The sequence below is a fragment of the Neophocaena asiaeorientalis genome, unplaced genomic scaffold (genome assembly GCF_003031525.2).
Source record: "Neophocaena asiaeorientalis asiaeorientalis breed wild unplaced genomic scaffold, Neophocaena_asiaeorientalis_V1.1 scaffold844, whole genome shotgun sequence".
In the NCBI taxonomy this organism is placed as follows: domain Eukaryota; kingdom Metazoa; phylum Chordata; class Mammalia; order Artiodactyla; family Phocoenidae; genus Neophocaena; species Neophocaena asiaeorientalis.
In genome coordinates, this window is record NW_020175044.1 from 142,785 (window position 1) to 160,720 (window position 17,936).

At 33.8% G+C, this 17,936-nt stretch overlaps 1 protein-coding gene across 2 annotated transcripts in view; it reads right to left on the minus strand.

Annotated features, from left to right (window-relative positions):
• PGAP1 (post-GPI attachment to proteins inositol deacylase 1) overlaps nt 1-17,936 on the minus strand; it is an 84,658-nt gene that overhangs the window by 31,356 nt on the left and 35,366 nt on the right. For both annotated transcript variants that reach the window (XM_024763447.1, XM_024763446.1), the window contains exons 14-21: nt 14,408-14,483; nt 10,618-10,691; nt 10,459-10,510; nt 9,910-9,976; nt 9,378-9,486; nt 7,665-7,703; nt 3,914-4,007; nt 632-722 (exon numbers count right to left, since the gene is read on the minus strand). In XM_024763447.1, the coding sequence (XP_024619215.1) occupies nt 632-722; nt 3,914-4,007; nt 7,665-7,703; nt 9,378-9,486; nt 9,910-9,976; nt 10,459-10,510; nt 10,618-10,691; nt 14,408-14,483 (602 nt within the window). The remainder of the gene's footprint in view (nt 1-631; nt 723-3,913; nt 4,008-7,664; nt 7,704-9,377; nt 9,487-9,909; nt 9,977-10,458; nt 10,511-10,617; nt 10,692-14,407; nt 14,484-17,936) is intronic.

Below are 17,936 nucleotides of genomic sequence, written 5' to 3' on the forward strand. Positions count from 1 at the left end.
ACTACTGAGTCTAGTGATCTTCAAGGATCTGAGTCTCAAGTCTCAATGCAGCTTTACTGCTCTCATTGATCCTTGTAATGAAGTAATAACTGGTCTTTTTTTTAAGTTAGAAAGCCAATAGCTAGTTATAAAGACAGAAGAAAAGACATCTAAGTAATGGTTTTTAACCAAACAAAAATAAAAACAAAACCTGAATAAATTAAGAATGCGATGTTAAGTAGGGTAGAGAGATCTAAAATATACTTTGTATGGGAAGTAATAAAAAGTGTTCTGAGGCACTGTTTCACCAATATCCTATATTGCTTTGTGTCCATGAATCTGGGATACCCAAAGCTCATGTACCACATACATTCTTTTGAAAATGTTAAAGTCCTGGTATATTTATAGTCTAAGTTTAGACTGATATATGTGTATATATATATATAATATATATAAGTTCAATAATTTCTTCTGAACTATTGAAGTAAATGTTGATGTACTTATTAGGCCTTTGCCTAAGAGAAAAAGTCCATTTAATAAAACAAGTCAATTGTCTTATTTGTATGGAAATTTATCCTTCATATTTGAGCCAAACATAATACTTTATATATAAAACAAAATTAAAATCATTATCACAGATAATAAAACTTACCCCAACAGAAACTTAACCATAATTACAAAAGGATCAACTTTGTATGGTTTGGCTTCTTTATCCAACATAGCAGCATACTCTAAGCAGTGACCTAGTGATTTAAAAAAAAATTATATGTAGTAGAGAATTCACAGTAATTAAGCATGAGACATATTATATGCTGCATTGTTTGTAAGAGCAACATATTTCATGTCATAGAAAGCAAGGGTCTTTATTACTACCACAGAGACTCTTCTCAAAAGATTAAAAAATTACCCTAATTTGAAAGACAAATCAAAACTACAATGAGGTACCACCTCACACTGGTCAGAATGGCCATCATTAAAAACTCTACAAATAGCAAATGCTGGAGAGGATGTGGAGAAAAGGGAACCCTGCTACACTGTTGGTAGGATTGTAAATTGGTGCAGCCACTATGGGAAACAGTATGGAGGTTCCTCAAAAAACTAAAAAATAGAAATAACATATGATCCAGCAATCCCACTCTTGGGTATATATCCAGACAAAACTCTAATTCAAAAAGATACATGCACCCCTATGTTCATAGCAGCACTATTCACTATAGCCAAGATGTGGAAACAACCTAAATGTCCATCAACAGACGAATAGATAAAGATGTGGTACATATGTACAATGAGATATTAGCCATAAAAAAGAACAAAATAATGCCATTTGCAGTAATGTGGATGCAACTAGAGATTATCATACTAAGAGAAGTCCGTCAGAAAAAGAAAGACAAATATATGATAGCACTTATATGTGGAATCTAAAATATGACACAAATGAACCAATCTATGAAACAGAAACAGACTCACGGACATAGAGAACAGACTTGTGGTTACCAAGGGGGAGGGGGTTGGGGGAGGGATGGAGTGGGAGTTTGGGATTAGCAGATTGAAGCTTTTATATATAGAATGGATAAACAACAAGGTCCTAATGTATAGCACAGAGAACTATATATCCTCTGAAAAACAAAAATGGAAAAGAATATAAAAAAGAATGTATATATGTGTGTGTGTGTGTGTGTGTGTGTGTGTGTGTGTGTGTGTGTATAACTGAATCACTTTGCTACTTTGCTACAGCAGAAGCTAACACATTATAAATCAACTATACATCAATTTTAAAAAGTTAAAAAAAAGAAAAAAAATAAACATAAACCTACCATAAAAATTTACTCTAATTTACTGGTTCTCATACAAAAGTACATAGTCAATCATCATTTGTGAAACAAATTCAGGAAGCCAAGGCTATGGTTTTGTCATTTGTATTTTTTATAAAGCTCCACAGGTGAGCTATTTTTTAAAAACCGTTTTACTGAGATATAATTCTTATAACTCAAAATTCATCCATTTAAAGTGTATCCAATTCAGTGGTTTTTTGTATATTCATAGAGTGTGCATTAACAACCACAGTCAGTCTTAAAACATTTTCATTACTCCCAAAAGAAACTGTTCCCCTTAACTGTCACCTCCAATGCCTCCCCATTCCTAGGCAACCACTAATCTACTTTCTGTCTCTATAGATTGGCTTACTCTGAAGATTTCATAAAAATGGAATCATAAAATATGTGGCCCTTTGTGACTGGCTCCTTCAACTTAGCATATTTCCAAGATTCATCTATCTTGTAGCATTCAGCACATTATCTGTTCATCAGTTGAAGGACATTTTGGTTGTTTCCACTTTCTGGCTATTATAAACAGTGTTTAGTGTGGATGTGTGTTTTCAGTTCTCTTGGGTCTATACCCAGGAGTTGCTGAGTCATATGGTAACTCTGTTTAACCTTTTGATGAACTGCCAGACTGCTTTCCAAAACAGCTATACCATTTTACATTCCCACTAACAGTATACAGAAGGTTGCAATCACAAATCCTCATTAACACTTGTCATTATCTGTCTTTTCTATTATAGCTATTCCAGTGATTTCTAATAAGCATCTTTGGTTCAGAACTACTTCTTTAATTGATTTGGGACACAATCCCATACTTAAATCCTCTAGATTAACCAATATCATATATCTCCAGGGTCTCTGTGGACTATCTAGATATAAATCCCAAATGTTTGAAAATCAATTGTCAAGTCACTTAAAACTAAGAATAATGAGGTGTCTCTTTTAAATTTCCAAAAATTATATTCAAGTATAGGAGATGTCATATTGCCAGAATAATCTTTTAATTAAAAGGTTGGATCTGAGCAGATCACATTAAATGTTGCTTACTTCTTCCTGGAATATAATAGGTTAAATCAGGTTAAAATGAACAATAAAGGCAGACTTGAAATTGCAAAAAAGTCACTGAAAGGAAAGGAGTAGCTGTGAAAGGATTTGTCACCATGGAAACGGTGGAGGGGATTTTTGGACTGCTTTTGTATGTTTTGTCCCCACTCTCTTTCCCTCTTGCCTCCTCTGATTATCATTGTACAAGCCTGGCAAGTGTGTGAGGCTCCTGGGAAATTGTTCTAACTGCTATACTCTAGAGAAGGCTTTGTCCAATGTACTATATACAGTCTATATTTTCTTCTCCAGATCCATGTTCTACCCTTTGCTTTGCTCTGAATTCTGGGAGGCTGACTTTTATGAACTGGCTTCTAGTTGGGTTCAGTGAATAAGCACTGGCAGATAGGAGGATAGAAGGAAATAAAGTTAGTGTATTTATTTCCCTGCCTTCTCCCTGCTGAGCCAGACACTGACAGTGGCCACAGCGTTTCTGTACCCAAGGCTCAGGTGCAGTACTGCTGCTCTCTCCTACAGCTCTCTAGGTTTGCTCCCTCCCTTGCCCTGATACCTAGGAGTATCAAATGGCTCTGTTGCTAATTTGGTATTTTATCATTTGTCGTTGGTTTCCCTTAACCCTATACATACCTTTGAAATAGTCCCTTCAATTAAACTCTTAATTATTCCATTCAGTGTACCAAGACCTAAATGATACAGTTGATACAGCCCAAATATTACACTGAATGCCAACTATGTGCTTGGCCCTATATCAGGCACCGGGAATAGAATGGAGGACAAAATCCCTGTCAACCAGCTTCTATCTCTTAAGAGATCCTCAGAACAGAGGGAATAAACTTTAGACACAAGGGTATAAAATGCAGAAAACAAGTAAGGAATTTTCTTGGTAATCTCTTAAAATTTAAGAGGATCTCAAACTCCTGTAACCTTGGGAGAGAAGGGTTGTGAATTTTCAAGAAATAGATGTGTCTTCATTAGCTACACGTAGGATAAAAAAAGTAGTAATGAAGCACTGAGGAAGGAAGAGAGGAAGGGAGGAATAGAAACATTCTTACCTGTTGAGAAAAGAGAGTATAACTGTCCTCCATAAGCAAGAAGGATACTAGATATAACATAGGCAGGAAGAGCTCCACCATGAAATCTAACTACCTAGAAAACAGGCAAATCAATGGGCAACTTCTGAATGTTCATGTTAATGAAATAAATATACTTTCACATGAAATAAAAAAGTTTTTCACTTTATACATTTTCTGACATGACTAAAAGATATCTTGAGTAATGGGTATAAAAATTCTAAGCAAAATAAATGCTAAGAATATATCGCATATTAGAAACATGTTACCTGGATTTTTCATCAAAGGCATAATAGAGGCAATATATAATTGTGTAGCACATGCTACAAAATTTTTTACAAGGAATGTTTATTGAGCATTTAATATGTTCCAGATATAATACTAAACATCTTATATGCATTATCTCATGCTCTCCTCCCTAAAATCCTTTCATATAGTTCTTATCCCTATTTTACAGATGAAGAAATTCAGGTACAGGGGGCCCAAGTAACTTGCACAATTAAGAGACAAGCGAGTTACTTACTTCCTTGTTACCTCTCTTCGCTCTTAACAGTAAGATAGGGACAATAATAGTACTTACCTTATAGGTGGTTTTAAGGATTTAAACATGTTCATTTGTGTAAAGCATTTAGAATATGAACTTGAACATGATAAACTATCAAAAATATGAGCTGCTATTGTTAGGCTTTTATGTCCTTCACCATCTTTGGAAATCTTGTGGAAAGGAATTTAACTCAAAGCCTAAGTTCATAACCATTATGTTATAGCACCTCAAGTCATTCTATCAGCTGATCCAATCTCCATAAAAAACATACATATAACAAAAACATAGTGTAAGTTCTTCTTTTAATGTTAAAGTCTTAAAAGGAAATTACTTTAAAGCATGTTCTCCAATCCACAGAATTTAAAAAAAAAATGTACAGACTCCCCTGTCAATCTAATGAAAACTATGGAAATGAATGCTTCCACAAAATGTTAAGTAAAATTTCAGCAAGTTCAAGGTCTCCCTGAAGCTCCTCTGTGGATTCCCAGATTAAAATTGATAAGACTCAAAAAACATAAAGCTCATACTCATGATTTATAGTTTGTAGCTGTGAGTGAAAGGAGAGGAGAGTTGAGTGAAAGGGAAAAGGTCATTTTCCTACCTATTACTAAATGATGCTCACTGCCTGCTAATGATATGCTAGGAAATATACAGCATACTTTAGTTATTAAGTGTGTTGGAAAGATAGTTAAGTAGCATAACAGGCTCAGAGTCATACTCGTGAGTTCAGACTACAGCTTTGCCTTTCACTAGCTCTTAGGCAACTTATTTTATCCCTCCTTCTCTCTAGGCCCTTATCAGTAAAATGGAGTTAAATAGCACTATCTCACAGGGAGTTTGAGGCTTAAATGTATTCGTTTGTGTAAATCATTTGGAATAGTAACTGGCACAAGTAGGTGATCAGAAAATATTCACTGTTATTTTTAACCTTTAATGCTCTTCACTGTTTTCAGAAATCTTGTAAGAGGTCCTACATAAAATTTCTTTTTAATGACTGAGTGTCATTGTTATGAGTAGTAAGTATGATACTGGACCACAGATACAACAATCAACAATCATAAACTGGCCTCCATGGGTCATATTCAAATTGTATATGTGCTTCATTTGGTTTAGTATTTGGCATAGTATTTCTTAACATTTTGAATTAGATGCCAACATTGAAAAATTAAAATATTTTATATAAAAATTCAGATTTCTAGTTTCTCTTAAAATCTAAAGATTGGGCAACACTAGGCTTCATTCCTACATGGAAATGATTTATTAAGAGTTTAAATAATTCTCTTGAGAAAGCAACTTTCAGTTTATTTTCTGTCCTCTCTTTCACAAGAGTAGACTAAAGAATATGTAAGTATATTTTCCTCTTTCCTTTTTTTTAAAAAAAATTAATTTTATGAAAAAGTTATCTAATCAAAGGCTAAAGATTCTAAGTGATTTCTCTTTAGTCCTCTTTCCAGTCTTCTTTGACTGAATCAGTTAACACTGAAAATACGTATGATTTTTAAAAGACAAATAAGATATACATAACCAAATTCATTCTCCTACTGTTCTCAAGCTAAATTTTGAAACAAACATGAAGGAAGAGTATCTTATATCATTCCAAACATTTGAGGACTTAACTCAATTGCCATGAATTCTTCAACATTTAAAAAAGTACCTACCTCTGATCCTGCAACACCCACACATCATCATTTTTTAGAAAAATTTCCATGTCTAAACAAGACTATTAGTCTAGATTTTTTTGGTGTACATATAATTACACCTGATTATACAGTATTAAGCAAACTTGACTTTTCTTGTCACTAATCTGAATTATGAGCCCCAGGGATGATATGGATAAGAGAGTGTGTTATATCCTCAGCCATACCACCATGTACAGTGACATACTAAAGATACTATAGCATGAATTCTTCCCTTTTATTCCAAGATACAATTTTTCTTAATAATTGATCTCTTAACATTTTAGAGTATTTATTATAACTATCCATGATGCTATTTTCCAACTTACACTAACTTTTTTTTTTTTTTTTTTTTTTTTTTTTTTTGCGTTATGTGGGCCTCTCACTGTTGTGGCCTCTCCCATTGCGGAGCACAGGCTCCGGACGCGCAGGCTCAGCGGCCCAGCCGCTTCACACGTGGGATTCTCCCAGACCGGGGCACGAACCCGTGTCCCCTGCATCGGCAGGCGGACTCTCAACCACTGCGCCATCAGGGAAGCCCCTACACTAACATTTAATCTTCTCTTTCTAATGTAGCACAAAATTTTTACGTATTAGCTTAGAATTTTCTAATGTTCAGAAATTTAATAATAATCACAATCTACTTCTTACCAGGTTGTTTTCAGGGTCAAATGAGATAACATACATAAAAAGTTTCTGATTTACTTTTAACTTGTGAGTTTTATTATAATTATAGAATTAAATGACTTAAAAATTCTGCTATGCCTAGATTGCAAAACATAACAGACCAAAAAATAAAGTGAAAGTAATAAAAGACACAATAAAATTTTTAGTGAATTTTAAAACTATAATTTCTCTGACTAATCAGTATTATCTATTTATGTCCAGATTGCACAATTCTACAAATTATAGTGATGTTGAATAATAATATAGTAGTTCTACAACTTGATAAATTATTTTTGTAACACTATTTGCCTATGAATTTAAGATACTCCCCAAATGAATTTAACCTATTTCAGCATGTTTATTTTTAATATAATTTACTTTTACCTTTTACAAACTGAGCTTGCACAACATAAAAAGTTCTTGGAAAAAGTTCATTTATATGACAGAGCCCACAGATTTTACTGGATTATGAATTATAGCATCATATGAGCAACATGAAATCTTAATATGATATCCATTTAGCCAAAAATATTAATTTTCTTGAAAATCAGGAATCAACTTTCATTTTTAGGAAGTATCAAACATGAAAGCATCACCTTAAAGCCAGGGGTGGCCAACTATGGCCTGTATGCCAAGAATGGCTTTCAGATTTTATTAACGTGAGAAAAAGAAGAAAAAAGGAGAAAGAAGAAAAAAGAAGTAGCTGCAGTAGTGGCAGCAGTGGCAAGAGACTATATATGGTCTGCTGAAATACTAATATCTGGTGCTTTACAGAAAACGTTTACAACCCCTGCCTTACAGTTTCTATTCACAAGGCAATAAATAATAGACAAGGAGTCTCTCTTACCTGTCCAAGTATTTGTGAAAAGGAAGTCTTAACTGTCACCTAGTTTAAAACAATTATTAAAAAAAGGTTATTTTCCCTAAACTCTAGTTCACATTTTATTAAACTGAGCACTAAGCATAATCATTAATTTTTTTATAATGATGAACCTAAAGGTACTCAAGATCTTAAAAGAATTCTCTGAACCATCAACATTTAATTTGTATCAACTGTGGTTTTACTGTTCAATATTTTTTTCTGTAATCTAATTCTTTCCCAATTGGATGAATGCTATGATATGTAGTATCATATGATACCGTGATATGTGGTAACCCTTTACTAACTAGAATATTTAATTAATCATAATATCTTATTACCAGATCATACAAGCTAAAGGAATTTATTGAATGATTGAGTCAGAAACTATACGTATGTTTGCTGAAAAATTAAGCAAATATTAATCAACTTACTTATGTAACTCGTACTTTAAAATCTCAAACGTGCAATCGTATGGTACTAAATATAGTTAAGCTAAACCACTTCTGAGTAAATTTCATAAAAATAGGTTTCACATGATATAATACCAGGAACAAACAGATCACATGTAATAAAATTTGAGCCAAGACAACACTTTAAAAAGAAATTCATCATTAATTATCTCTGCCATAAATATTCCTCTTTTGATATTAGGAAGTCTGGAAAAAGGAAATTCATCTTTCATAGGGAAGTTGTAAAATAACTATATTTTGTCAATACATGGACTTTTAAAAAAAATAAAGTATTTGTAAAAATATGGACATTAAGAGAATGTGCAGTACAGGCAAATTACTAACACAATTCTTTCTATCTCTATAGTAATATTAGAAATATGAAGGCACAAGCTGAAAACCATTATATCCCTGCAAAATCCTTCAATGCTAGAAACAGAAAGCAAGATAACAAAGCATTAATAAATTCCATGAAATCTAAAATAACTCACAATATAGGTCAAACTGAAGCTTGTACGACAGATTATATTCACTTGACCTACCAATTCTAGTTTACCCTAGGAAAGTTAGCTCTAATAAAGAATCCAAATTAAAGCAACTGAGTAGAAATAAGATATTTCACATAAACCAAAACCACCATTGAAATGTATACTTCAAGCACTTAAATCTGGAATCCTTAGAAGCTGGTATGTTCTTATACAAAGAGGAACTCTTTTAGCTCATGAATCTATATGTAAATAAAATGTTACTCTTGAGTCCATTTCCCTTCTCTCAGTGCAAAGAGATCTACTGTGATTGTAAAACAAACCCAACAGCTACTAAACTGCACATATTAATGATTAATAGAGCTTAAAATAATGAGTGAAAATAAGATCCTTAAGCTTATCCAGTAGTGCTGGAGAATATATATCATGCCAGTTACTGCAGTATAGCCATGTCAGCCGATTTCATGAAGTTCTTCAATTTATGGATTCTGGACTTGGCTTCCAAACTGAGAAGGTTAATCTGCAGTCTCAATTTTTATTTTATTTTCTATTACTTATTAAGATACATACTTTCAATGGTCCAGCTAAGGAAATACTGAGGTGGTGCTAACAGGCAAAATGGAGACTATTTAAAGTATCATAAGTAACTAACTCTCTCATCTTAATTGGCTTTCGCATCACCATATATCTGAGGCAAATATAAAAATATATTTCCAGTTTATTCTATAACTAAATCCTAAAAACTAAGCAAACATATAACTTACCTCATATTGACAGTCTGATGATGTATACATTTTTAATAATGCTACATGGCTGTCATTTTCTGGTTGAGCAATATGGAGTTTCACAGAAATTTCTGTGGAAGATGGAACCCTGAAAAGATAAACATCAGTTCTCAAATACAAACTGCTGTGAAATAACCATGGCTAAGTCAATCCTCAGCAAAACACAGTGAAATAACGTAAGGAGGCTAGATGCCACACATGTTACGACACCTTTCCAGTCATATCACAGCTCCTTTTAGGACACAGAAATTGGGGGAGAGGGTGGAAAGGGGTTCATGTCTGAAGCAAGTAAGGTTTAAATTCTAGATCGCTTAAATAAGAATACTATATGGTATCTTATAATATTATATTATCTTATGGGCACAATGTTACATAAAGGATACCTACATTTTACTAAGAGGCCCTGTAATAATTTCTCTAAAATTTTATTATGATTTAAATAAACAGACTAAGTAGAATATGTATTATTCAAAAACAACAAAGTTTAAGGTAAATCCTTTTATATACTTACTGTGCAATGGTTAGTGAATCTTCATAAGACCAGGGAATATGAAGTTTATAGATACTAGTAATTTCTTCTGTGGAAACATAAAGGAAATACGTATTACTAACCTTATGTTACTAAGGTTACTACTATAATACCTATTTACACAATACTCATTTCATTAAAAAATAATCAGTAAGAGTTATATCACACAATAAATTATGGAGATTTACTTAATAATGTTTAATTAGACCTACAACAAGATATTAGAGTATATGGGAAGTATAAGAAACTGGAAAAACATTAAACAGCTAAATCTCAATTATTACTACAATAAAACAGCAAGATATACAGTATTTTTAAAACGTGGATATTTAAACTGAAACAGACAAAGATGCTTACTGTTAAGAAAGGGTCTATGTTAAATCCATTTGGAAATATAAACAGCTTTTCTATTATCATATATTTAATATTAATTTACATAAAATATATGGAAAAATAAGTATTACAGAAAATTCAAGTGAAGACCTAATGATTCTTCAAATGACAATACTATTTTTTCAGAAATACACTTACCTTTCACTCCTGAGCACTTGCTTACCACGTTGACTTTAAAAGCTTGGTATATCTAATAGAGTTTGACCACAAAAATTAAAAAAAAAACAAGTTTATAAGTTTGTTTAACTAAACAGTAAAGTAAAATCAAGTCCTGTTATTGTCAAGATAATTAATTACCTGCCCAAAGTTCAGAAGCTCTATATTATAGAACAGGCCACTTGTATTTAATATCACTTTCCTTGAAGACAATCCTATTGAATTAAAAGTACTGTATTATTTAGAATCCCCAAAAAAGTTTTTTTTAAGTACAAAAGTACTGACTGCTTAAACAATGTCTAAAATAATGCCAACAGATTTTTAGCATTAGAAAATAGTTTATAGGTTCTTGCTTTCAGTATGGAGGAGTGAACTCCTAAAAACCCAATCTTCCTTCAATAAATTTTGAACAAAGCATAACATTTATAATGACTTTCAATGACATTTATGTGTTTTAAAAAATCACTACATAGTTCCAATTTCAAAAAGGTATGCTTTCTTGGTAGTTTTTTTTTTTTAACATTTTAATAAAATTTTAAAAATCGCATCCCCTTACATGTGAATGCCTTTGGATAAGAATATGCAAATGCAAGTGTTCAGATGCTTCTTTGAAAAGAGAAAACAGTAAGACAAACCACCACTGTGCAATAGACAGAAAAGGCTTGAAATATTTTACCAAGTACATCACTGAAATTCTATTAATTAAAAAATAAATACTGTATGATGTTAAGATTCTGTCAGTCACATTTAGCACCAGTTAAAACACATAACCAGTTTTTTCATAATGTTGCATTATCATAACTATATTATAGGATGTATACTTGGAGTTAAGAAAAAAAAGACTTAGGAAATTTTATCAACATGTAAACAAATTTGCTAAGTACAAGGTGTACCATTAATCTGTGATTAATAAATCACTTTTAAAACACAATGCTAACTTACACATTCAACTACAAACCATTTTAATAAGTACCTAATGTAACCAATATTTTAAAATACAGCACTGAATTTAAGGCACCTCAAAATGAACAATAGGAGAAAAACTAGTAAATATGAAGTATACTTCACATTCTACTTAATCTAATTTAAAATACAATTCACTGTGGTACCCTTCTTCACAAGTAAGATGGTCTAACTTTTGGGTGTTTAAAAAATTCTAACAGGAGTTAAGAAATAATTTAAAATTTTGCTTTCCACTATGGCAAAAGGGAAATCAGAAGCTGAACACTTTACTAATTAAAAAAAAATTTTGTTTTAGCCTGACTCACACCTTGAAGATTTTAGAAAGAACATCATTATTAAAATCTTGGGGCTTCCCTGGTGGCGCAGTGGTTGAGAGTCCGCCTGCCGATGCAGGGGACACGGGTTCGTGCCCCGGTCCGGGAGGATCCCGCGTGCCGCGGAGCGGCTGGGCCCGTGAGCCATGGCCGCTGAGCCTGCGCGTCCGAAGCCTGTGCTCCGCAGCGGCAGAGGCCACAACAGTGAGAGGCCCGCATACCGCAAAAAAACAAAAACAAAACCAAAATGTTGATAGGCCCATTTGGAAGATTGTTTAACATCAACAAATAAGCCACAAGTGTTCGATTGCATTATAATTTAAAATGTGAGACATTCACCAGTAATCAAAGCATAAACTTCCCTGAATGTTCTCACTTTTAAAACAGTTCAAGTCTTAATTTATTATTAAATCTAAGATATCAAAAGTATTGGTGGACATCAGTTACATACTATTGTCAGAGTATATTTTAGCAACAATAAAATTTTCATTTTGTCACCTGAAGAAATCAAGACCCATTTTTCTTTTAATAGATTAACTTTAAAATTGCTTAGCATATTCCAGAAGCACCTATATCCATTATGTCTAGGAAAGCAGTTTCCTATCCTTATACAGTATTAATCAGTTTAGCTGAGCATAAATTAAAACAAGGAGAATTTGCCTCTATGAACATGGAATTGAATATGGTATGTGTAATCATGGAGTCACAATTACAAAAATTTGAGCTAGGGAGGGTAGATCTCTTATTTTATAAGCTTGCTATTTTTAATGAGGTAGGTGGTTTACAGTTGTCATTTCTGTATTGTTCTGCGTATTCTTCAACCAAAAAAAAAAAGGTGGGGGAGGGATAAAAATCTTAAAGGAAGTTTCCTCTCTCAAGTAACAGATTCTTTTCACGAATGGAATACAAAAGAAAAATATTGAAAAAACTGGGCCTGGGCATGCCAAAAGAGCACAAGAGCCAACTTAACAAGAGCTCCCAACATCCAAAGCTGAAGCAACTTAAGCCAAAAAAAAAGTAACAATAATATTCCATTATATCCCAATAAATAAAATAAATATCCATAAGTCCATAGTGACATAAATAAAAAATGAATAAATGGGGGAAAAGGGACAACTTTTCCTTAGGAAGAATTCCAATAATTATAGAATGCCAGTAATAATTGCTTCAGACTAGATAAACCAATGGATGCCAAAATTAGTGGGTTATTTTGAAGAAAAACAGGACACTTACACATTCTCAAAGTATCTCCCCCAAGATATTTATTAATCACAAAGAGAAAAGCAAAGCAGTAACTTTACAGTGGAGAAACCTGGCAGACAACACATTAACCAAGAAGTGATCAAGGTCCACATCATTAGTAATTAGACACAGTGACATCATGTATCCTCTGATATGATACACTGAGAAGTTCACATTGCTCCTGTGATATTCTTGCCCAAAATGCATAACCTCAATCTAATTATAAAAAAGCATTAGACAAAGCCAAATGGAGAGATGTTCTACAAAATAACTGGCCAATACTCTTCAAGGGCCTCAAAGTTATAAAAGACAAAGGAAGACTGAGGAACTATCAAAGATCAGAGGAAACTAGGGACATGACAACTAAATGCAATATGGGAACCTGGAGAACACTGGTGGAAAATCCAATGAAAACCAAATAAAACTGTAGTTAACAGTATTGTACCAGTGCTAATTTCTTAGTTTTGACAATTTTATCGTTTATGTTAAGGTGAATGAGAGCTATGTGGGAACTCTACTCTTTCTGTGATTTTTCTGTAAGTCTAAAATTATTTCAAAATAAAATTTAAAGGAATAGTTAGTTATGTGTATGTTACCACAACAAAAAAAAAAGGGAAATATTTAGAGCAATCTTGAAACCTTCAGACAGCAGGTAGTAATTTGTATCTTAGAATAAACCTTTCATAAAAAGGGCCTATATGTAGTATAAGTTCATGTGAAAACACATACACACAGACAATTACCTGCAAATGTATATGATCATGGATAAGTTTATTTTAAAGTTCATTTCTGGGACTTCTCTCATGGTCCAGGGCTAAAGAATCCGCCTTACAACGTAGGGGACGTGGGTTCGATCCCTGGTCAGGGAACTAAGATCCCACATGCCGTGGAGCAACTAAGCCCACGCACCACAACTGCTGAGCTCGCATGCCTCAACTGGAGAGCACACATACTGCAAACTACAGAGCCCACACGCTCTGGAACCTGTGTGCCACAGCTACAGAGCCCACGTGCCCTGGAGCCTGCACACCACAACTAGAGAGAGAAAACCCACACGCCACAACTAGAGAGAAGACCGTGTACCACAACGAAGAGCCTGGGCGCCGCAACGAAAGATCCTGCGTGCTGCAACTAAGACCCAACGTGGCCAAAAATAAATGAAATAAATAAATAATAAATATTTAAATAAAGTCTATTAAAAAAAATAAGGTTCATTTCTCAGAAAATGATTGCTGGCCCAGTTAAAAATCAAACCACTGAGCCATATCACGTGGTTATTCTAAGAACTACACTTGAAATACACAAAAACACTTAATGTTAGGGCTCTGCATTATTGCAACTAACTGGCAAAATAAATCAACACTCTTAAAAACAGAAGCAATTCTTAAGATTTCCAAAATCAAAGTACTTACCAAAGGAAAAAAGATGAGTTACAGGAAGCTGTATGGATCTTGTCTCTTTTTTAAAGAATTCACAATCTACAACAAACTGGAATATAAAACATTGATTTATAAGGAAAAAATAGAAATAAATTTATAGTAAAATATCTTCACTTGATATCTGAGTAGAAAACAAAAATCTATAAACTTCAGTTTTGAAGAAGGTATTATCTATTATCTATCACACTCTAACCCTGGTTATATTTAGGGGGCATGAATTCCTCAAGGAGAGATGCTAAGCTAAGAGAATTTGGTGACAAAGCTTAACTTAATAGATAAATTATTAGAGGGTCATTTCTGTAAGAGCAGATGCACAGCAAAGTCTTCTTGCAGCTAGTTTTAGGTGTTTATAGAAGAGGGACCATAAATGATGGATCAAAGCATTAAGAGCCAAGATTAACTCAAGATAATTAAGAATTTAGGTAATATATCTCTGAATTCTTTCATACTCAAAAAGAAATGTGATTTTGTTACATATTTTCAAAAACTGCATATTTAGTATGTTTCAGCAGTCTAATTAGACTACAAAAGGCTTTTGGAGACATACTGCCATTCATCTACAGATGGCTAATGTTATTCATGTAAGATTATTTCAGGCTAAACAGAGATTATAATAAATGGGAGAGAGATTCACTATGTACAAAGGAAAAAAAAACACTATCTCAAAAAAAGTGAACTTAAATGTGACATCTGCATCACTGCAATCTCTGTAATGGCATTTCTTATCTAATAACATTTCTACAGTGGCATAACGAACCTTGCTCTCAGCTGTCTACAATAAGAACAGTTTCATTAAAACCATTTCCACAATCCAACCAAATTACTCTGATCTATTTATATGAGCTGAGGAAGAAATTAATCCGATGCCTAACTGTAGCTAGCAAGTAGTTTGCTGTCTACAATAAGTGGAAAGTCAGTGGGGTCTATCCTAGGCTTTTCCAGTAACTACACCTTGGATTGTATTTTAAGCTGTGTTATGTTGTTTGCCTCTTGGGTGGAGTTTTGACTGTTTTTGAAAATGAAAAACAGATGAGGGAAAATGCTATTAGAATGTACACACACGAGGGAATAAAAGAAAAAAACTAAGGGGCTCTGCTTTTATTTTTCCCTCTTTAATTAGAAGGCAAAGAACACTGTCAGATATTTTCACTACAGAAAACAGCTGTTATAGAGAAATCATTTATTAAACAGGATAATTCATTATATTTTTACAAGTATCTTTGGGTGACACATTGCCTGAGACAGGGAAGCAATTTTAAATCACTTCAACAGGTATTTAAAATAATACAACTTTTATTATTGCTTTAAAAATTTGGCCATTTCTTTATGGAATAAACCCTTACCCAAAAAAGAAAGAATTCAAGAGTCTGTCTCTGAAATATACAATGTAAGTAAATTTCTAATGGACTTAACTATTTTGTTTTCCGTCATCAAAAAATGCAAGTAATATCCATATTTACACTTGGAAAACTATATTAAGATGATTAGTTGACTTAAGAAAATTTTGAACTGCCTATTTAAATATATGTATCCTGGGCTTCCCTGGTGGTGCAGTGGTTGAGAGTCCACCTGCTGATGCAGGGGACGCGGGTTCGTGCCCCGGTCTGGGAGGATCCCACATGCCGCGGAGCGGCTGGGCCCGTGAGCCATGGCCACTGAGCCTGTGCGTCCGGAGCTTGTGCTCTGCAACGGGAGAGGCCACAACGGTGGGGGGTCCACGTGCCGCAGGAAAAAAAAAATATATATATATGTATATATATACATTTAAATATATGTATCCTTCTGATGATGGGCTATAACAGACACATAAAAATTATGAAAGGCCTAAGTTACCATCCTTGTGAGACTGGGTTTGCAACACTAGAGTCAGCAGTGTTACTCTCCAAAGAGCGTTAAGACACATTAAGTATTTATTAGGCCACTAAGACTGGCTATTCGCTAAACGCTCATTAATTTCTTGGAATAACCAAGGAAGCCCTTTCCAAGTTTGGGAAGATGTTAAATTCATTCAAAACCAACTTACCTGAAAGAAAAACCCTTAAAGAGAGCTTTTAGTATTGAAGATGCTGAATTACCTCTCACTTGAGCTAAGCAAAACAAAACAATGAATCCATTATAAGGTACTCGTGAGACTCAATCTTTGAGACTTCTCCTAACTACATCCCCTTTTCTTTTTTCCTTTAAATTTTCCTATGATATTGGCCCCAAATCTCATTAACTTTCTCATTCAAGAAACACTTTTTTGAGCATTTATGTGGTAGTCACTAAAGGTTGAGGATGCAAAGTAGAGTAAAACCTATCTGGTCCTTACTCTGAATGAATTCATACTATGGTGATGGCAATAAAGACGTAAACAAATAAATTATAACTTGGTATAATATAGTCCTCAAAGAAGTTATAAACAAAATATCCTGGGAATAAGTAAGAGGTTACTGGAGTAGTCTAGAAAAGGAAAACAAGGGACACTTCGGCTAGATCTTGAAGGGTAAGTTTGCTGGGTGAAATGTGGAAAGGGGAGTAGAGGGTCTTTTACCTCCATCATCTTCTTTCCCTGCCTACTTCTCTCAAAAATCACCATCCTTTTATTTCTACTCCCACTTCACTAGTACAAGCTTTCATAATCCTATATGAGGTGCCGGTTCTCTCTTTTTCTAATCTATCCTATACCATAAATAGATTCATTTTCCAAAATAAATAGCTCTGATCCCATTACTACTATGGTGAAAAATCTTTCACTTCCCTACTGACTCCTGAATTCTATGAAGTCCTGAATCTTCCAATCAAGGCCCTCCAGAATATGGCCATTAACTACTTTTCCAGACTTTTCTTCCACTGCTATTCTACCCATGGTAGCCATCCTTTTAAAACTACTATTTACTTATTCACTATTTTCCAAACGTACTCTACACTGTCCATGTTTGGATCTTACTATTTCTTTGTCTCAGCAGTGCTGTTTATTGTAACTTTCTGCAATGATGTTACTATTGAGCATCTGGAATGTGGCTAATACAACTAAGGAACTGAATTTTTACTTTAATTTTAATTAATTTAAATTTAAATCGCTACATGTGCTAGCGGCTCCTATATTAGATATCCCAGGTCTAGAATATTCATTCTACCTATAAAAACCCTAACTATCCTTTAAGGCAATTTTAAATATCACCTCATAATAATGCCTTTTTTTATTTCATCAATCAGAGATATCTCCCCCTTTAACACTTTTCATGGATTTGCTATATTCTGATTTTTTTAATACATTTTGGATAACTCTTTCATTCTCACCCTTTCCCTGGCCACCAAATATATTTCTCTCCCGCTGCCCAACAGTATCCAGCTTTTTGAGAACAGGGTTCATGTCTTTCTCATTTGTGTGCCTCCTATAATTCCTGGCACATAGTCTTGCACGTAAGAGAGTACTCAATAATTAACAGATTTTGGGGCTTCCCTGGTGGCGCAGTGGTTGAGAGTCCGCCTGCCAATGCAGGGGGCACGGGTTTGTGCC